The sequence below is a fragment of the Rana temporaria genome, chromosome 3 (genome assembly GCF_905171775.1).
Source record: "Rana temporaria chromosome 3, aRanTem1.1, whole genome shotgun sequence".
NCBI lineage: Eukaryota > Metazoa > Chordata > Amphibia > Anura > Ranidae > Rana > Rana temporaria.
The window spans coordinates 66,494,202-66,516,628 of NC_053491.1; the positions used below are offsets into that span (position 1 = coordinate 66,494,202).

Consider the following 22,427-nt stretch of genomic DNA (forward strand, 5'->3'; position numbering starts at 1 on the left):
ATATATATATATATATATATATATATATATATATATATATATATATATATATATATATATATATATACATACACACACACACACACACACACACAAACATAAACATACATATATATACATATACACACACACACACACACACACACACACTATGGGTACACAATCATTTAAGTTCATTTTTTTTCCTCATTAAAGCGGGGGTTCACCCAAAAATCAACTTTCTGTCACTAGATCCAGCATACTGCTGACATCTGCAGTATGCTGTATTTTTTTTTAGTACTCATCATTTTAGCGGTCTTTCTTCTCCGGCACCGAGCGGCGTATCCTTCCGGGTATAAGCGTTCCTAAATCAAGCGCAGTTGATTGACGGGCTTGGATAGCGCAACACACCTTCCGAAAATAACCGACGTGACTCTCGGCAATTTACGGCGCCTGCGCAGTCAGCTCTACACGGCAGGCGCCGTAAGCAGCCGAGAGTCACGTCGGCTATTTCCGGATGGCGTGACGCGCTATCCAAGCCCATCAATCAACTGCGCTTGATTTAGGAACGCCTACTCCCCGAAGGATTCCCCGCCAGGAGCCGGAGAAGAAAGACCGCTAAAACGATAAGTACAAAAAAAAAAAAAAATCCAGCATACTGCAGATGTCAGCAGTATGCTGGATCTAGTGACAGAAAGTTGATTTTTGGGTGAACCTCCGCTTTAAATGTACACACAGCACCCCATATTGACAAAAAAACACAGAATTGTTGAAATTTTTTCAGATTTATTAAAAAAGAAAAAAACTGAAATATCACATGGTCCCAAGTATTCAGACTCTTTGCTGTGACACTCATATATTTAACTCAGGTGCTGTCCATTTCTTCTGATCATCCTTGAGATGGTTCTACCTTCATTTGAGTCCTGCTGTGTTTGATAATACTGATTGGACTTGATTAGGAAAGACACACACCTGTCTATATAAGACCTTACAGCTCACATTGCATGTCGGAGCAAATGAGAATCATGAGGTCAAAGGAACTGCCTGAAGAGCTCAGAGACAGAATTGTGGCAAGGCACAGATCTGGCCAAGGTTACAAAAAAAATTCTGCTGCACTTAAAGGGGTTGTAAAGGAAAACATATTTTTTTCATAATAAGCATCCTTTACCAGCAGACATTCCTCTTTTCACTTTCTCATTGTTCGTTTTTGCTCAGAAGTTGCTCTATTTCTTCTCTGTTCTGTTCACTTCCTGCTTGTCTGATTGTTACTCACCACCGTGAAGGGAGGCTTTACTGCGGTGGTCAGTGATGTGCTTGCCCCCTCCTGGGAACTACATCTGTGTGGCAGGACGCTCTCTACGTGTTAGAGACTTCAAGGAGGTGTAAATTACTGGGCGTGCCGCAATTCATACTGGGAAATGTAGTTCTTACATGAACGAGTGCCGCAAACCAGGAAGTCAATGAGAGAACAGAAACTAGAACGCCGGAGGTGATATAGATGAAGGAATTTAATAGGTATTTACTCGTTTTTTAACAGAATCATTACACTATTCTGTCTGTCTACCTTGCAGACATTAATTTTAGGCAACATTTTTTTTTCCTTTACAACTCCTTTAAGGTTCCTAAGAGCACAGTGGCCTTCATAAATGGAAGATGTTTGGGACTACCAGAACCCTTCTTAGAGCTGACCGTCTGGCCAAACTGAGCTATCGGGGGGAGAAGAGCCTTGGTGAGAGAGGTAAAGAAGAACCCAAAGATCACTGTGGCTGAGCTTCAGAGCTGCAGTCGGGAGATGGAAGAAAGTTGTAGAAAGTCAACCATCACTGTAGCCTTCCACCAGTTGGGGTTTTCTGGCAGAGTGGCCGGACTGAAGCCTCTCCTCAGTGCAAGACACATGAAAGCCTGCATGGAGTTTGCTAAAAAAAAAAAAAAACACCTGAAGGACTCCAAGATGGTGAGAATAAGATTCTCTGGTCTGATGAGACCAAGCTAGAACTTGTTGGCCTAAATTCTTAGCAGTATGTGTGGAGAAAACCAGGCACTGTTCATCACTTGTCCAATACAGTCCCAACAGTGAAGCATGGTGATGGCAGCATCATGCTGTGGGGGTGTTTTTCAGCTGCAGGGACAGGACGACTGGTTACAATCGAGGGAAAAATGAATGCGGCCAAGTACATGGATATCGTGGACGAAAACCTTCTCCAGAGTGCTCAGGACCTCAGACTGGGCCGAAGGTTTACCTTCCAACAAGACAATAACCCTAAGCGCACAGCTAAAATAACAAAGGAGTGGCTTCACAACAACTCCGTGACTGTTCTTGAATGGCCCAGCCAGAGTCCTGACTTCAACCCAATTGAGCATCTCTGGAGAGACCTAAAAATGGCTGTCCACCAACGTTTACCATCCAACCTGACAGAACTGGAGAGGATCTGCAAGGAGGAATGGCAGAGGATGCCCAAATCCAGGTATGAAAAACTTGTTGCATCTTTCCCAAAAAGACTCATGGCTGTATTAGATCAAAAGGGCACTTCTACGAAATACTGAGCAAAGGGTCTGAATATTTAGGACCATGTGATATTTCAGTTTTTCGCTTTTAATAAATCTGCAAAAATGTCAACAATTATGTGTTTTTTTGTCAATAAACCTAAATGATTTTAGCAAATGGCTGCAATATAACAAAGAGTGAAAAATGTTAGGGGGTCTGAATACTTTCCGTACCCACTGTGTGTGTATGTGTATATCCATCTCATATATATCTCAAGCTTTTATAGATGCACTATCACAGTTAAATGCTAAACATTCGGGGGGCATGGCTCAATCATGGCGGATGTTCCTGTCCTGAGCTCTGTGCAAAGAAAGTGCCCCAGCTGATCAGTCTACCTGTCTGTCTCTACAACCTATACCAAAGAAGGGGAAGATTTCTGGCACCTCCCCACACCCTGAAATACCCATACAGTGCCTTAAAAAAGTATTCATACCCCTTGAAATTTTCCACATTTTGTCATGTTACAACCAAAAATGTAAATGTATTTTATTGGGATTTTATGTGATAGACCAACACAAAATGACACATAATTGTGAAGTGGAAGGAAAATGATAAATGGTTTTCAACATATTTTTACAAATAAATATGTGAAAAGTGTGTTTTGTATACTTTGTAGAAACACATTTTGCTGCAATTACAGCTGCAAGTCTTTTTGGGGACGTCTCTACCAGCTTTGCACATCTAGAGAGCAACATTTTTGCCCATTCTTCTTTGCAAAATAGCTCAAGCTCTGTCAGATTGGATAGAGAGCGTCTCTGAACAGCAATTTTCAAGTCTTGACACAGATTCTCATTTGGATTTAGGTCTGGACTTAAACTGGGCCATTCTAACACATGAATATGCTTTGATCTAAACCATTCCATTGTAGCTCTGGTAGTCTCAGGTCTTTTGCAGACTCTTAACATGTTTTCTTCCAAGATTGCCCTGTATTTGGCTCCATCCATCTTCCCATCAACTCTGATCAGCTTCCCTGTCCTTGCTGAAGAAAAGCATCCACACAACATGATGCTGCTACCATGATGCTTGTGTGTTCAGGGTGATGTGCAGTGTTCGTTTTCCACCACACAGTGTTTTGCCTTTAGGCCAAAAAGTTCAATTTTGATTTCATATGACCAGAGCACCTTCTTCCACATGTTTGCTGTGTCCTCCACATGGTTTCTCGCAAACTGCAAACAGGACTTCTTATTGCTTTCTTTCAACAATGGCTTTCTTCTTGCCACTCTTCCATAAAGGCCAGATTTGTGGAGTGCACGACTAATAGTTGTCCTGTGGACAGATTCTCCCACCTGAGCTGTGGATCTCTGCAGAGTTACCATGGGCCTCTCGGCTGCTTCTCTGATTATTGCTCTGACCTGACTGGTGTGTTCCTTGGCCTTCATGATGCAGTTTATTCACTAAGGTTATCCAACAAACCTCTGAGTGCTTCACAGAACAGCTGTATTTATACTGAGATTAAATTACACACAGGTGGACTATTTACTAATTAGGTGACTTCTGAAGGCAATTGGGTTCACTAGATTTTAGTTAGGGATATCAGAGTAAAGGGGCCCGACTACAAATGCACACCATACTTTTCAAATATTTGTGATCCACAGGAGTAGTATAGCCAAAAAAGCTTTGGCCATACTTCTCCTTTAAGTCAGCAAAAACAGAAAAGAACTCTGACCTGTTCTATTTTTTTTTTTGCTGGACCTGTATTGAATACTGGACAGAGGTAAACAGACACATGTCCTTTTACATCCACCTGCCCTAAGACCAACATAGAGCTTCCGATCAGTCCCCCTGAAAAACTGACAAGCATACCTGATCTGACCACATGTGTGAAAGGGGGCCTTTCCAATAGGAACCAGTCTGGAAACCAATCAGTCTTTGTTATATGCTTACACACAAATATTATACATCGCTTCTTAGATTCACCTCTTTAAAAAAAAAAGAACAAATGCATACTGATCTTCACTTTTACAATGCTTTTTTATTTTCTCATTACATAGAACCAGACAATGAAAGAGGATTGAACAGGCAGACACTGAAACCTTTAAAATGATTAACACCCGTGTATCCTGAGCTTTCCTCTACTCACCACAATATGTGTAAATTAGCTTGGAGTCTATAAAGCGCACTTTTAGATTATGCAGGACGGCCGGCTCATGAAGGTAACTGAGCGCAGTAAGGTCATTTTCCCCGACAAGGATATCTGGATTTCTTAGTGGTGGCAGCCCCTTTGTCTTGGCATCCAGACGATATTCTAAATCCTTGAACACAAGAGGCAACCAGTCAGGATAATTTGTTTTTATAATGCCTGCATTAAAACAAACCTACAAAAGTTTATAAGAACACTTCCTGAAAGTTATCAATAACATCATAGATGACATATGCCCAAGAAACAATACAGCAGGAAAATGTAAAAACTAAAACATACATCAACAATATGTAGAAAGAACAGGGTAGTATCATCAACCCATTAAGGCTTGGTTCACACTACTACATGTGCGTGGGTCCTGTGCGTCAATGTTCATTTCAATGGGCTGCCCTACCCAGTCAAAAATAACATCATATTAGTAGCATATTGTATAAAGAGAACATAAATCCAATAAAATGTCAGATTTCAACAGGTTTCAATTGGTGCAGCATCTTAATGTATTTTCATCAAGCTCAAAACTGTCAATAACATCATGTTATTCTCTGTATAGATGGATTGTACAGCTATGGACTTGAAGACAATCAGTATACGCCTTAAGCCCTGTTCACATGATCGGATATCTAATGGAATCCAATCCGATGGATTTTTTCGTCGGATATCCAATGAAGCTGACTTTCATCAGTCTTGCCTACACACCATCGGACAAAAATCCGATCGTGTCCAAGCACGGTGACGTAAAACACTACGACGTGCTGAGAAAAATGAAGTTCAATGCTTCCGAACATGCGTCGACTTGATTCTGAGCATGCATGGATTTTTGACCGATGGACTTCCACACAGACAATCGTTTTTTTCTATCGTTTTTTTATCCATAGGAAAAATTTTAAACATTTTCATCGATGGAAAACAAACCGATGGGGCCCACACATGATCAGTTTGACCGATGAAAACAGTCCATCGGACAAACCAATCGTGTGTACAGGGCTTTAGTCCTAAGGAAGCAGGAAACCTGCGAAGAGTGACGAGTATACTTTATATAAGATGTGTTTATTTAAATTACTGTGACAATTTTGCTTACTGGATCCTTATATTTTCCTGGTAAAAATTCAGGATTCACTTGGCCGAAAACGAAATGGACAGTTTTTAAAATATATATATATATATATATATATATATAATTATATTATATTTGACTTTTTAATAGCCTTTAAAGCGCTTTTGCATAAAAAAAAAAGGCCAAGAAAAATGCCTTCACACTTGCGTATGTACTTCCATTGTGGTGTAACGCATCTCCCTTTTGTGAGTCACATGACCAATGAAAATTGTAGTAAAATTGCGTAAAATGTCGTGTTTTTTTTGGCCATTATGGGCACATTTTTTTTTATTGGGAAGATGCCAATAACCCTATTTTTGCCTGATGATTTTTAGTGGGCCGATATATCAGTGCATCTTAATCAGTCAATCTCTGTTCAATCAGGCAGACCCTTGCATTCGTTTTTGGTAGATCTAAGGCTCTCAACACATTACAATCGGATTGTAAAACCTCCTTTAGATCTACCAACAACTATGTAATGTAGGGTCTGTCTGACTGACTGGATTAAACGGGTCCATATTAAATAATGTTGCTAAATCTAAAGTTGACTGTATAAAGATTGCAACGTGGGATCAAATGTTAGGATTGATTCATTCGCCTCACAAAAGTCAACAAACAGAAATGGACATTTCACACAATTTTTTTTATATAAATTGACCCTCATGGGTATTTTCTTAGTGATCTATGCGCCAAAGACAGTGAAGGGTTAAAGCAGAACTAAAGGCAAATTCACTTACCTTAATTCCAGGGTCAGATGTCAGTAAGGTCCCTCACCGCCATTTGTCTTCCTGTCTTCTTCTGGGGGTTGCGGTCATTGTTTGTCTTAAATGGCTGGCACAGGATGCAGTCATCCTGGCACATAGGCAGTGTACCAAAATGTAAACTGAAATATGCATGCACAGCTCAGTGTACATTCTACAAGGGATTTGTAAACAGACAGGTAAGACCCGGTTCACACTGGGGCGGCACAGCAAGGTGACCTGAAGACAACTTCAGAGGCGACTTGCAAAATGACTTCTGTATAGAAGTCAATGCAAGTCGCCGCCGAGTCGCCCCCAAAATCGTACAAGAACCTTTTTCTAAGTCGGAGCGACTTGTGTCACTCCTATTAGAACGGTTCTATTGAATAGAACGGGACGCGACTTGTCAGGCGGCTGAGTCGCCTGACGAGTCGCCCCAGTGTGAACCGGCTCTAAGTGTATGTTATTGCAGAAGAGACATTACACACCTCTTCTGCAATAAACAACCTTCCTGTTTGCATTTTCTTAAAGGGGTTGTAAAGGTAATTTTTTCCCCCTAAATAGCTTCCTTTACCTTAGTGCAGTCCTCCTTCACTTACCTCATCCTTCCATTTTGCTTTTAAATGTCCTTATTTCTTCTGAGAAATCCTCACTTCCTGTTCTTCTGTCTGTAACTCCACACAGTAATGCGAGGCTTTCTCCCTGGTGTGGAGTGTCGTGCTCGCCCCCTCCCTTGAAAGGGGATGGGGTGAGCAGGATAGTCAGGACGCTCTCTACATTGCAGATAGAGAAAGGAGCTGTGTATTAGTGGGTGTCCTGACTCTCCTGCTCGCCCCCTCAAGGGAGGGGGCGAGCACAACACTTTACACCAGGCAGAAAGCCTTGCATTACTGTGTGGAGTTACAGACAGTAGAACAGGAAGTGAGGATTTCTCAGAAGAAATAAGGACATTTAAAATCAAAATCAAAGGATGAGGTAAGCGAGGATTGCACTAAGGTAAAGGAAGCTATTTAGAGGAAAACATTTTTACCTTTACAACCCCTTTCAGCTTTAGTTCCACTTTAAGAAAAAAATTGTAGTACTAATATTATAGTACTACTGTACCATGCAACCCGGTGCAGGCAAACAGGGTTTCATTAAGTTAACATTAACACCCGCTGAAGCTCTAAATGCTTCTCCCTATCTGTCAGCGGTAATGTACACAGAGCTACCCATGCACATCTCAGAGAACATTTACAGAACCATTCTGTGCCGCGATGAAGTGAATCCTGTGCACGTTCATGGAAGTGGCGTCATCACAGCCCGTGCATTCAGGTGTTCCAACAGAGCAGACAGAAGAAAGACCAGGAGACAATGGAAGCACTTGGGACCAGCTGGAGTACAGACAGTGCAGCACTGAAGGGCTTTATTTGACAGGTTCTAAAGGCGCAAGGTTTTTTACCATCATGCATTCTATGCATGAAGGTAAACAACTTTATGTGCAGCAGCCCCCCAAATACTTACCTGAGCCCCATCGCGATCCAGCGATGTGCACGAGTGCCTTGGCTCTCCAGAGACTCTCCATTTTTATTGGCCGAGACAGCAGCGGGAGCCGTTGGACAATGAGAAGGGGGGCCCGAGCCACAGCTCTGTGTCTATATAGACAAGCAGCGCAGGGGCTCGGGAGCAAGCCTGCTTGGGTGCCCTCATAGGAGGCAGTTTGCCGTGGGGGCACTTGGCAGGAGGGAGGGGCCAAAAGTGACGGCGAGGGACCCGAGAAGAGGAGTATCAGGGCTGCTCTGTGCAAAACCACTACACAGGTAAGCATAACATGTTTTTTATTTAAAAAAAAAAATTAATACAAAAATAAAACTTTACCTTTAAAATCACTTTAATGTTACTTATCTGCCTGTTCACTCCTGTACAGTTGCGCATGTGCCAATGGCAGTGGCCGGCGATAGCCTCCTGAAAGCTGTTTGCCCGAAGATGTCATCGGCTGCCGGGGAGCTCTGGGACATCGCATTGCTGAACTGAAACTTTCCTTTAATATCACTTTAATGTGCCAATATGCAGTGCATACTAGAACATTATAGCATAAACTACCTGCAGGCCCATTTAAAAATATATATATTCCAGAGTTTAATTCCACTTTGATTTTCTGTACATGAAGCCCCGATATACTGCTCAGTAGAACAGTCACTGTATTAGTAATATAAAAGGTAAACATTATAGCAGAGCGTACTTTCCTTGAAGGCACAGCAGATTTCCCAGACAGCATATCTACAGAACATAAAATGATTTGTACTCTGTAATGCATCATCACATTCTTGCCATCACACTCCTTTTTGAATGGCATCCAGATAAAACATACCGTGCCTTCCTCTAGATGAAGATGCAGAACCGTATCCCCCGGTTTATAATCCTTTCGTATTTCGGCAGACTTCCATACTTCTTCGGGATCCGGGATCCACACCCGTGCAAGCTAAAACAATAAAAAAAAAAAGAATGATCGCTTTTAGCACTTTGCATTACTACTTTATTCAGTGACCAACGCCAGGACCTCCGCGCTACCACAAATACTGTCCAATTACAACACCAAAATCCTATCACTAGTAATATCTATAAGCCATGGTATTCCCAGTAGTAACCTATGGCTGCGAAAGTTGGACCATAAGGAAGGCTGAATGCCGAAGAACTGATGCTTTTGAACTATGGTGTTGGAGAAGACTCTTGAAAGTCCATTGGATGGCAAGAAGATCAAACAAGTCAATCTTAGAGGAAATCAACCCTGAACATTCACTGGAAGGACAGATCCTGAGGCTGAAACTCAAATACTTTGGCCACCTAATGCGAAGAGAGGACACTTCCGGCACTTCCTGGTTCACACGATGATCAGCTGTGATTGGTCACAGCTGATCACATGGTAAGATGCCTCTGATAGAGGCTTTTTATCGTGATTGGAGATGCGGGGTGTCAGACTGACTAAGGATGAGCTCTGGCGTGTTCACATAGAACACGTGCAGAGCCCGCCAGGAAGTGAGTACGGCGCTGTGCTAATCACAGCCAGGGAGACATTGTCCCGATGCTCAGCTGCAGGGATCGTGAATTGACTCCCTGGCTGTTATTAGGCCTCGTACACACGACAGAGTTTCTCGGCAGAATTCACCGAGAAACTCGGTCAAAACCCGGATTCTGCCGAGAAACTCTGTCGTCTGTACAGTTTTGGCTCGATGGAGCCGCCGAGGAACTCGACGAGAAAATAGAGAACATGTTCTCTATTTTCTCGTTGTCCTCATTCTTCTATGGGAGAAGCCGGCCCGCCGAGCTCCTCGGCGGCTTCATCCCAAAACTCGACGAGGAACTCGACGTGCCAAGCACGTCGAGTTCCTCTGTCGTGTGTACGGGGCCTCAGCGCAGCGCCGTGCACACTTCCTGGCGGGCTCTGCACGTGTTCTATGCGAACACGCCAGAGCTCATCCTTAAGACTGACACGCTGCACTCGCCACGCACCCCCACAAGTACGCACCGTCATGTTATCCGGCTGGACGTCATTATGACAAAACCACATCCCGAACGTCAATATGCTATTGACCGGGCGGGAAGTGCCTCCTGCACATATACGTCGGCAGAATGGCACGGCTGGGCACAAGCACGTACCTGTACGTCCTCTTTAAGTGCCCAGCCGTGGGTCGCGGGCGCGCACCCGCGACCCGGTCTGAAACTCCGATCGCCGCTGGAGTCCCGCGATTGGTCCCCGGAGCTAAAAAGAATGAGGAGAGCTGTGTGTAAACACAGCTTCCCTGTTCTTCACTGTGGCGCTGTCATTGATCGTGTGTTCCCTGATATAGGGAAACACGATCAATGAAGTCACACATCCAGCCCCGCCCCCCTACAGTTAGACACACATATGAGGTCACACTTAAGCCCTTCAGCGCCCCCTAGTGGTTAACTCCCAAACTACAATTGTCATTTTCACAGTAAACAATGCATTTTTATAGCATTTTTTGCTGTGAAAATGACAATTGTCCCAAAAATGTGTCAAAATTGTCCGATGTGTCCACCATAATGTCGCGGTCACTAAAAAAATTGCGCAAACCAAATCAATAAACACTTATTGCCATTTTTTTTACCAAAAATAGGTAGAAGAATACGTATTGGCCTAAACGTTTTTTTTATATATTTTTGGGGGATATTTATTATAGCAAAAAGGAAAAAATATTGCATTTTTTTCAAAATTGACGCTCTATTTTTGTTTATAGCGCAAAAAATAAAAACCGCAGAGGTGATCAAATACCACCAAAATAAAGCTCTATTTGTGGGAAAAAAAGGACGCCAATTTTGTTTGGGAGCCACGTCGCAAGACCGCGCAATTGTCAGTTAAAGCGATGCAGTGCCGAATCGCAAAAACTGCCCGTGTCCTTTACCTGCATTTTGGTCCGGGTCTTAAGTGGTTATTGGCACCTAAAAGCTCGGCGTCGTTCTGTCATTTTAAATTCTGCTGCAATCGCAGCAAACCTCATCACGTGAAGCTTGTCACTCAAAAAAGGTTCAGGAGCCTCTTTCAGGTGACAAACTTCACGTGGTGCAGTTTGCCCAAACTGTAGCGCGATTTATCACTAGACAAACCGCAGCAGAACAGCACCGCATTTTTAGGTGCCACTAGTGAATGGCAGCGTTTTGAAATTGCGGTCAGTATCGTGGCAATTCTGCCTGCGATTCAAAACCAGGTGTGAGTAGGGTTGCCACCTCATCCCTTTAAAACAGAACACATATTAATTACACAGGTTCTGTGGCTAATTAAGGTGGTAATTAGACTCATTTGGTGCCTTACCTGCATTAAATTAGCCTCAGAACCTGTGTAATTCATATGTGTGTTCTGTTTTAAAGGGATGAGGTGGCAACCCTAGGTGTGAGTGCAACCCAAGGGCTGGTTCACACCACGTTGTAGCGCGTTCCGGCTGAACTCGGCACAGTGATGATTTTCCCCCTTTTTTTTTTTTTTTTTATCAAACACAGGTGCCAGTGTGTGATGCAGTCTGACAGATTGCCTCTCACCATGCTGTACTGATAGAAAGTGCAGCATGCAGTCGTTTTTCTCAGCACACAGTGCCCAGACACCACCACAATGCGGTAGCGTGAACCAGGCACATAGAAGACAAGCCGTTTTGCCTTGTCCATGTGGTGGACCCGATCTGAAAAAGCTGCCCAACTTGGTCCCACTGCATCTGGTGTTAATATATCTTAACTCAAGATAGTGAGTGGGGGGTTTCAACGTGATTTTTGGACAAAATAAAGCATGGAGACATGAATGGATGGGAGATTTTGCTTTTTGACCCAAAAAAATAATAAATAAAAACCTGTCTGACACTGACTGACTGAACTACTCCCAGGACATTGCTAAGTACTCCCAGGACGTTGCCAAGTGAGGCCTAGTCATCACTGCTTACCTCCACCTTCACAAGAGTGAGCACTTTCTCCAATTTAAACCCCCTCACATACTCTCTTTCTCTCCCTGATGCAGTAGCTCTGAGCTCAGCATTTAAGAGTTCACTCCTGGGATGGTGAAGGTGAGCAATAACAAGTAGGCCTCACTTGGCAACCTCCTGGGAGTATTCCAGTCAGGCTTCATAAGGTAAGTAAATGGCCTACACCTATAGCAAGGACTTTATTTAACTTTAATCAGAGCTGCAGAGTTGTTTTTATCTACAGATGCCCCTGCATGGGCAGTTTTGTGGTAAAGGTGAACTATACCTTTAAAGAGGAACTGCAGTCTGCTCACATAATTTGTAATAAAAAAAAATCTTTGCCATTCAGAAGCTTCCCTCCAACCACTTTGCATATTATTTTATATATACTGTGATTCTGTACTTGCCAAATCTGCTTCAGAAATCTCCCTCCACCGTGTCCGGCTGCAACCATTTTAACTGTGGGCAGCTGAAGCCACTGCCTGTTCACTTCCTGGATTTATGCCAACACACAGAAGCACGCCTCCAGCTCTGTAGCTCTTATTGGCCCTCTTATGACTCCCTCCCTTTCTGGCAAACTCTCACGAGAGAGAGAGAGAGAGAGCGAGAGAGCGAGCGCTGTGCATGATGTCATAAGCCTAGGCTTTTTACCAGACAAGAAACAGGAAGTGGGCTGTATAAGACCCCTTTCACACTGGGCGCTTTTCAGGCGTTTTAGCCCTAGATATAGGGCCTGTAAAGCGCCTCTCATGCCTTCCCAGTTTGAAAGCCCAAGCGCTTTCACACTGGGGTGGTACGCTTGCAGGATGGGAAAGAAAAAGTTCTGCTAGCAGCATCTTTGGGGCGCTGAGGGAGCGGTGTATATGCCGCTCCTAAAACACTTTGCCCATTAAAATAAATGGGCATTTCGCTATAATTAAATAATACTTTTTATATTCTCCTATCTTGATTATATATGATTAATAGCTAAAATTACATCACTAAATTGTAATGATAACTGAAATGTTACACTAAGGAATACTCCTTACATTCGGTTCTATATACTTAACGAGAGATGTAAAGTTATAATTGCTTGATTTTATTTTTCGTAATTTATTATTTTTATTGTATTGTACAAATATGAACTATACTATTATGACTTTTGTTATGCCTTATGAAAACACAATAAAATATTCAAACAGAAATGAATGGGCAACGCTGCCAAATCGCCTGCAAAGTGCTTTGGCATCGCCGCAAAACACAGGTGCTTTTAACCCTTTCTTCGGCCACTAGTGGGGTTAAAGGCACCCCACTAGCGGCCGAAAACCACCACTATAACAGCGGTAAAGCGCTGCTAAAACTAGCAGCGATTTAGCGCCAACGCCGGTGATCTGACGATCTGGTTCCGGCTAACGAGTTGGTTCCTGTAAGGACTGCGCAGGCGCAATCCTTGCTGACGGAAATCTCCGAACCTCGGCCGGCATCCAGGGCGAGGTGGAATTTGAGGAAAGTGGCCAGTCGGCCTCACGTCCTCGCTTCGCTTGGACGGCTCGCTCGGCCTCCTGGCTCTTTTTTTTTTTAACATCCTCCAATCCACGGGCATGTTAAAGAATGAGCCTGGATGCTGGCTGAGGTTCGGAGATTTCTGTCGGCAAGGATTGCGTCTGCGCAGTCCTTACAGGAACCAGCTCGATAGGGGAACCTTAACGACAATTCACCGGCACCACCCCAGTTTGAAAGTACCCTAAGGTATTTACTGGCAGAAAAAAAAAAGGTTTCCCTATCCAAAGTTAAAACAACAAGGACAGAGAATCGAATAGATGGAAAGATGAAAAAATGACTGAAGTTCGTTTGGCTTTAAAACAGGTCTTTGTTTTTTCTAGTATGCAGGTAGGCAAAACCAATTATAAAAATGTGAAAAAAAAAAATTAACACATTTAAAAATATATATTGCAATAATCTAATTGCCATGGTAATGTTTTCCGCTTTTTACCTCAGAGAATAAACAATATTATAATACCGTAGTTAAAGCATTAACCAGCATAGAAAGACAATTAGAACCGTTCACAGTTGTGCCTGACATATTTAATTACAACAAGCCATTATGAAGCAAACAACAGTTTTCAAAAGCATTTGTCACAAGACAAAAATAGTCATAACTTACTGTCACCGAGACAGAGTTAGAGCTGGAACATGATATCAAAATTCGATATCGTTAAGATAATCATAGTGATATTGTAGTTTTAGAATATTCCTAAACAGAAGTCTACAGAAATTCCTAACCCAGCTGAGGTTCACTAATGCAAGGCTTCCAATGTAATCACCTTTTCTCCGAGGACGAGTATTTGATCAGCAGTTGGAGTAAACTCCCATTCATAATTTGTACCTATAGGTAAGCCTATATTAAGGATTATCTATACGTAATGTAAATATCTACTAAACTTGCACCGTTTAGGAGAAATTTACTGTAAAATACAGCCAGTTACGTCACCGGCGCATGCTCTTTGAAGGAAGGCCCACCCGGCCCTTCCTTCAGAGTCCTGGGTGGTAATTGGCGGCTCCCACATGCATGAGCAGGAATAACGTATTTGCGGCTCCGGCCACTCACACAGCCTGAGTTCGTGAACCCGGAAGGAAGACCGGGTGAAGATGAAAGCCTTGTAAGTGGTGACAGCTTGCTGCTGGAAGGGCTTTGTTCTAAGGTAAGTTTCACAATGTGCTAGTATGCGATGCACATAGTTTACCATCCTCCACACCACCACCAGATTAGACAACATGATCATCTAAACTGCTATCCTTCCGGATGATGTCAACCTCTCAATTAGAGCACAATTAATCGTTATAAGATTGCAATCTCGATTCAACCCCCCGCGAGATCTCCAGGCTGGATTAGTTTGATTTTCTGATCTCCCCACCGTATCCACGGAACCAGCATTGAACGCAAATGGTGGATATCAGAACTGACGTCAGCAACCAGAACTGACGTCAGTCATCAGAGCATGATGCGCCGCTGGATGTTGATGATGCCTGGGCGTGGGCGGTACCACCACGTTTCTGGGCTGGGAAACGAAACACAGCAGTGAGTGCGCACTGCTTGAGTGTGCACCAGCAGCATTGATCCGATGATTCCAACACACACACAAGGAGTGAGCTTCCTTCATTGTGCCTTACTAAGTACATATATTATGAAGATTACCACCACAGTGAGTCAGCTACCCCAGGCCCAGACCTTGCAGATGACAGTCAGGCTATTAACCACTTGCTTACTGGGCACATATACCCCGCAATAAGCGTATAGTGATTGGTTTGCGCAAAAGTTATAGCGCCTACAAAATAGGGGACAGAATTATGACATTTTTTTTTATTATTTTTTTTTTACTAGTAATGGCGGCGATCTGCGATTTTTATTGGGACTGCGACATTATGGCGGACACATCGGACACTTTTGACACATTTTTGGTACCATTCACATTTCTACAGCGATCAGTGCTATAAATATGCAGGGAAGGGGTTAACACTAGGGGGCGAGAAAGGGGTTAAATGTGTTCCCTACTAGTGATTCTAACTGTGTGGGAAGGGGACTGACTGGGGGAGGTGACCGATCTGTGTCCTTATGTACAAGGGACACAGCATCGGTCTCCACTCCCTGACAAGACGTGGATCTGTGGAGCCACGTCCTTGTCTGTGTAACGGCCGATCGCGGGTATCTGGCGGCACCTCAGTGACGCGGCGGTGCTCACGCGCCCCCCAGTGGCCGGAGGAGACAAGGACGTCAATAGAAGTCCTCCCGGCATTTCAGAGCCACCTTGTGGCCGTCTTTTGTGTATGGCTGGGGCTCCAAGTAGTTAAAGGGGGGCATGCGAGCCTGTGAGGAGTGGACTTAAAATACCGGCAATCACTGCCCCTTATTATGAATATTACCAGTCTGAGTCAGCTACCCATATTATGAATATTACCACAGACAGCTACCCAGAGTTTGGAGTAGCTGACTGTGGTAATTTTCATAATATATTATAAGGGACGGTGGTTGGTATTTTTGAGAATCGTGATCTTCATTCTAAGCAAAATAATCGTGATTCAAATTTTTCCAAGAATCGTGCAGCTCTACTCTCAATGCCCTGTTGACCTTGGGACCCCGCACATGCTCAGAAGCAAGTTATAAGACGGGAGCGCTCGTTCTGGTAAAATTACCATTCGTAATGGAGTAAGCACATTCATCACACTGTAACAGACAGAAAAGCGCAAATCGTCTTCTACCACCACAAAATCAGCAAAAGCAGCCCCAAGGGTGGCGTCATCCGCATGGAACTTCCCCTTTATAGTTTTAGTGCGGCCTCGCCTAAAAACTCCTGCCCGCAGCTCCTCAGGACCGGCACAGTATCAGCGCCAGTCCTGGGGGGAAGAAAATCCCAAAAATCGATTTTGTCAAACTCTGAATCAATTTGACCTACTAACTACATTTTTTTAATCAAATTGATTTTTTGCACAGCCCTAATTCATACACTACAAATCCCATAGTCCACAGTCCATCTGCAGAGTGAGCAAGAGATGGTGGCTACATTCCTTCATACAGTGGGACCATGGAGAACGAACATAGCCACCCTCTAATCCTCACCCAAAAAAAAAGTTAATACACAGAATATATATTTTTTTTAAACCAGAGTTCAGTGTCACTTACGGTTAGGTACAGACTGATCAGTCAGTGCCTGATAATTATATTCATCCAGCTGACTTTTATGATAGTACCGTGTAACGGTCACCACCGTTTACGACCTTCCATCAACTACGACAGCTCATCTGACACACAGACAAACCAGCAGGCATCCCATTTCCCAGAATAACGAGACTTGCTCCGTGTTCTCTGGTTTCAAATGTAAGACAACTTTAATGGTTCACTCTCAGATTTTATACAGTTTTCAAGGCACAGGAACAATCAAACTCTCCACCCACACCCTGGGGGGCTTCAATACACCTTCTTCAGATGGCTAATTGCTAAACATTCTAGACATGTCGGCGCCGGCCTATAATTATCATGATCTAATCACTGCACATTCCTTCATTAACAGAACTCAAACAAAACACCATCACACAATGATCTCTTCTTAATCCACATCCCTAGACAGACGTTCTGTCTCCGCATACAGCTTGGCAAGTTCCATTCCACATCTTATATCAATAGAATTCACACAAAGCAGCATCACACAATGAGAGGTCTTTCAGAAGCAGACTCAATTAGCATGTCACTAGCCAGGGCTAATCATAGAAATGAGTCACTATTGACTGGTTGGGTCACAATAAACCAACAACTTGCAATATCTCAAGATCCTGCAATATGAACTATCAGTGATGTCCCCTGTCCTGTAATTTAGGATATAATTTCTCAGTCACCCTATGGCCCTATCGGACATAAGGTGACCCTAGACATAAGACTCCTTGGCGACGCTGGTACAGGAGTACCCCTCATCCTTACAAAGTCTCTGTTTGTCCCGGGTCATTCCGTTACATACCGTAATTAAAATAAATAAATGAAACTTATGAACTTCCTCCTGTACCACAAGGTGTCTACTAGTCAAAACTTTATATACGGCTGCAAGAAACAGCCTGATTTTTTTTATACTGGGGTTTAATTTACATATCATAAACCTCATCAATGTTACTGTATATCACATTCAGAGATTTTAGAATGTAACGATTACTTCACGTAATAGCAGACAACACTCCTCCTTTCTCCCCAAGGATGGCTAAAAGACTATTTTCATCCTCTAATCTTTTCGTCTACCTACATCAATGGATGATTTAAAGAATAATTATCCAACTGTTAAATTCACAAGACATTTGCATTGCTAACGTAGTAAATTCTCCCCAGTGGTACTTCCGAGGTGAATGAATACATTTCCATGCTAAGCAGGGTTCTCTTGGTGAATTCAATGCTTTCATCTGAACATCTGGGGTTTTCGCTATGAGCTAATGGCATTGATCCCACTTCCGCACACCCCATTCACCCAATCAATGGCACTCCAGAAAGTACACTCCATTTCTTTTATCCCAGAAAGCCTTTATTTAGTAAGCAAAAAAATTGGACAAAGTCTTTGACAACAGCAGAACGTTCTCTACTGTTCTTAGGAGCGTGTCTATAGAAAGGGATTATTTCCATGTTTGCATTTCATGTATGAATTCATGAAAAGCTGTGTGTTACTTTTCTATATATAGAACATGATCACTTATTAATATTTCAATGAAGGGCTCTAGATGATCAAATACAGTGAATAACAAAATCAAAGAATAAGTTATTGACATTGGCAAAAGTAATGCCACTCGTTGCCAGTTATAAGAGAACACAAGCCCAGAGGAAAAGCAGGATATTATGGTAAAATAAGAATACAATGAAAGCACTAAACACACCAGCTGACACATCCAGCTTCTTTAAAGCTCAAAATGTATAAATTCAATCATTTCCAGTTCCACCTTAGACCCCTTTCACACTGAGGGCGTATTGCAGGCGCTATAGCTTTAAAAATAGCGCCTGCAATACGCCCTCAAACAGCTGCTCCATTGTCTCCAGTGTGAAAGCCCCGAGGGCTTTCACACTGGAGCGTTGTGCTAGCAGGACGGTAAAAAAAGTCTTTGGAGCGGTGAGTTTACCGCTCCTCCACCACTGCTGCCCAGTCAAATCTGTGGGACAGCGCGGCTAAACCGGCCGCAATGTGCTGCTAGCGGCCGAAATGTGTCGCAAATCTGCCCATAGCGTCGGCGGTAAAAATAGCAGCGTTTTCCTGCCAACGCTATGGACGGCTCAGTGTGAAAGGGGTCTTACAAAACAAAAATTGAAAGTGTCAAGACTATCTACTAAACCAGTGGTCTCCAAACTATGGCCCAGGGCATACTATTTCATCCACTGATACAAATAATGGGTCAGAATTCCCCCCACTGACAACAATGAAGGGGCACAAATCTCTCCACTGACACCAATGAACGGTCACAATTCCTCCCAAAGACACCAATGATGGGACATAATTTCTCCCAACGATACCAACGATGGGACACAATTCCTCCCAATGACACCAGTGATGGGGGATCATTTTTCCCAATGATGGGGCACAATTTCTCCCAACAACACCAACAATAGGGCCCAGTGATACAATTGGTGGGAGACAATTTCTTCTAATGACACCGATGATGGGACATTTAAAAATAAGTCGATTAAGTTTGGCACTGATGTATGAAATTTCCATACATTATACTCATGTAAGACATCCCTATCACATGTCTGGCTGAGGGAACTAGAAAACAGTGGATAGAAACTAGTGTGATGCTCAAACTATAGAATACGTGCCAGGCGCGATGACATTTCAAACCTTCATTATTTCATTCAAACTATAAAATCCATTCAAACTATCTGCAATCAATTCTATAGACTACCTGCATGCAGCTCCATGCTAAATGTCTAAAGCCAGCTGAAGGCCTCCAGTATGTCTCGGCATTTAATGACTGACTTATAAAGCAAGGTGCCAGAGTATCCCAAAAAAGAAAAAATATATATATATATACACAATGCAGCCACCACACATCTAAGACCTTGTTCACCAAAATCAAACAACTGAATGCCTGTGGAAGGCCATGTTTTTTTTTTCTTTTTTATTACGTTTTTAAGTACTAATAGTACAACAGACAAACAAAACAACAATAATCTGGCCATACACTCTATGAAAAATTGTCTGAACAAACTTTCGAAAAACGAACGTTCAGTCATGAGCGCAAACGATATTGCCATCATGTAATGACCGATAAACCGCTCAGTGGACATATAAAATAAATAAATAAATTGGTTCATTTTTTTTTTACATATACCTAGTGTAGAAAGTTCGGACGGGAAACACATAACCATTATCGTTCGTTCGGCAGAAAATTTCCAAACTTGTCCTTCGTTTTTTTCGGCTCAAAAACTTCCCAACGATTATACATGTTGTGCCCATTAACTGTTTCGAAAAACGAACGAACTGTCTGAACGACCGAATTTCCGCCGAATTTTCGTATAGTGTATGGCCAGCATAAGGCATTGTCTTGTTATTCACGCAGGAGTGCAAAATAAATGACATAAATGTAACTTTCAGGCCGGGTACACACGAACAAACATGTCCGTTTTCACCGTACATGTCTGCCAGAGGGCTTCTGTACGATGGTTGTACACACCATCGTACAGAAGTCCGCGCATAAACATTACGCGGGGCGTGTCCGCGTCGTCGCCGCGACGATGACGCGGCGATGACGCGGAGACGTGGGCGGGCCTGCCATTTAAAGGCTTGCACGCATGCGTCGAAGTCATTCGACGCATGCGAGGGACGGCGGGCGCCTGGACATGTACGGTAGGTCTGTACTGACGACCGTACATGTCCGAGCGGGCAGGATTCCGGCGGACGGTTTTAAAACACGTCCAGGAATATTTGTCCGCTGGGAAAAGGCCCGGCGGGCAAATGTTTGCTGGAATTCGGCCCGCTCGCGCCCACACACGAGCAAACATGTCTGCTGAAACTGGCCCGCAGACCAGTTTCAGCATACATGTTTGGTCGTGTGTACGGGGCCTCACATTGGCATGAGTAACATCAAGATAATGCTAGTGCGACCTCTAGGAGAGTGCATACATGAAAACAACTAAAGTTAGAAGGGTGAGGATATAGAAATCATAGCGTATGTCATAATTTGGGTGAAAAGCAAAGATAAAGGACAAAACATAACACAAAAAAGCTCTCTGTACTCTGGAAGGAGTATAGTAAACTCCATGTACTATTTTATATTGGATCATTCTATCACGCAAGGAACCCGAAGTCCAGACGGGAGGTCGCAGACTTCATCCCAATCATCAACGTCATCTAATAGTTAAATATACCGTTGCCACCGGGCCCTCAAGGAGTCCAGAGGGGGCAGGGAAGTCAAGGACAAATGGGCATAGATGTGAAGTAGGTTTTACATCACAGTCTGTTCTGAGTACAGTTTTGAGTTCCGACTGCTGGATCTGGATGGGGGTGTTGGGAAATTGACTATTGAATGTGTGGGAGAGTTGAAAATAGTAAAAATGGTATGTAGGGGGGGTACACTAAATTCAGTAGACAGATGGGTCAGAGGTCGCAATGCCCCCTGTTGCATAACCTTGTGGATATGTTAGATATTATATTTAGTCCATCAAACTGAATCAGGCAACATATATAAATGGGGCAAGGAAGAGTTCTTCCAAAGGGCCGTATATAGAGACACTGCTGCAGCAGGGTATTTTTCATACACTGGGCCGGCCTTCTAGGCTCTAATTGTAGTACACATAGATGGAGTTTAAGGATACAGAGCCTTTAGACCTCTAAATAAAAGCTTGTGGAGGGCCTCTAGACAGCCAACAACTGCAGCCTCCAACATAGTCCAGGAATTTGTTAAATCTGGAGAGAGACACTACTGCCCCGTACACACGGTCGGACAAAACCGATGAGAATGGACCGAGGTTCAGTTTCATCGGTCCAAACCGACTGTGTGTATAGCCCATCGGTCTGTTTTCCATCGGGCCAAAATTTTAAAACATGCTTCAAAACCGAACCGATGGACCGCTGCCCGATCGGTCCAAACCGATGGTTAGTACAGAAAAGCATCGTTCTGACCCGATCGGTTTTTGGAACGATGGTGTGTACGCACATCAGACTATCAGGCCACTTCAGCGGTGAACCGATGAAACGGTCCGTCGGACCATTCTCATTGGTTTGGAACGACCGTGTGTACGGGGCCTAAGCAGCCGTGACCAACTGGGTGGCCAGATAATACTTGTGGCAGTCAGGAAGCGCAAGCCCTCCTTGTGAAGAAGGTTGCATAAGTGTAGTCAATTAGTATCTGGGAGGGCTAGGCCCCACGGCGGAGGGCCATGTTTACCTGCATTTCGATGCACAGATGTTCTTAGCAGCCCTATGCATGTAGTCTTATTGCCGTTTATTGGGATGCAGCAGCTGCTCCCAATATGACATCTGAACGTGTGAACTGCCCCAATTGCATCCTGGATTTGTTCGGGGCCATGTACCCACACAGATGTCACATTGGCTATGTCCGTACAGCGCTGTATCCCAACTGACAGCAATGGGACTGTTTTCACACAGATGTACAGAAACATCTATGCACCCTTGTGCGGGTGAACATGGCACGCACTGGCAAATGGTTATGTGTGCCCCGTGTGAATAAGGCCAAGGGACTGGTAAACTGCTACATATAAAATCTTGGGATTAGTTATCCTTTAACAAATACAGTATACTATACCACAGTGGCTTTTGCACCACTCTAGCTTTTATTTACATTTGCAATCTCTAGTGTGTTAAAGCAGTAGTAACTCGATTTTTTTTATTTATATCTACAGGTAAGCCTATAATAAGGCTTACCTGCAGATACAGTAAATATCTCTTAAACATACACCGTTTAGCAGATATTTACTTTAGCAGCAGTTGGTGACATCACCGGCACATGAGTACTGCGTTCTAAATTAACA

General features: G+C 43.4%; 1 protein-coding gene across 13 annotated transcripts in view; it reads right to left on the minus strand.

Annotated features, from left to right (window-relative positions):
• Positions 1 to 22,427, minus strand: part of MYO5A (myosin VA) — a 241,964-nt gene that overhangs the window by 151,530 nt on the left and 68,007 nt on the right. For all 13 annotated transcript variants that reach the window (XM_040342698.1, XM_040342697.1, XM_040342696.1 and 10 more), the window contains exons 2-3: positions 8,848 to 8,958; positions 4,605 to 4,776 (exon numbers count right to left, since the gene is read on the minus strand). In XM_040342698.1, coding sequence (XP_040198632.1) covers positions 4,605 to 4,776; positions 8,848 to 8,958 — 283 coding nt within the window. The remainder of the gene's footprint in view (positions 1 to 4,604; positions 4,777 to 8,847; positions 8,959 to 22,427) is intronic.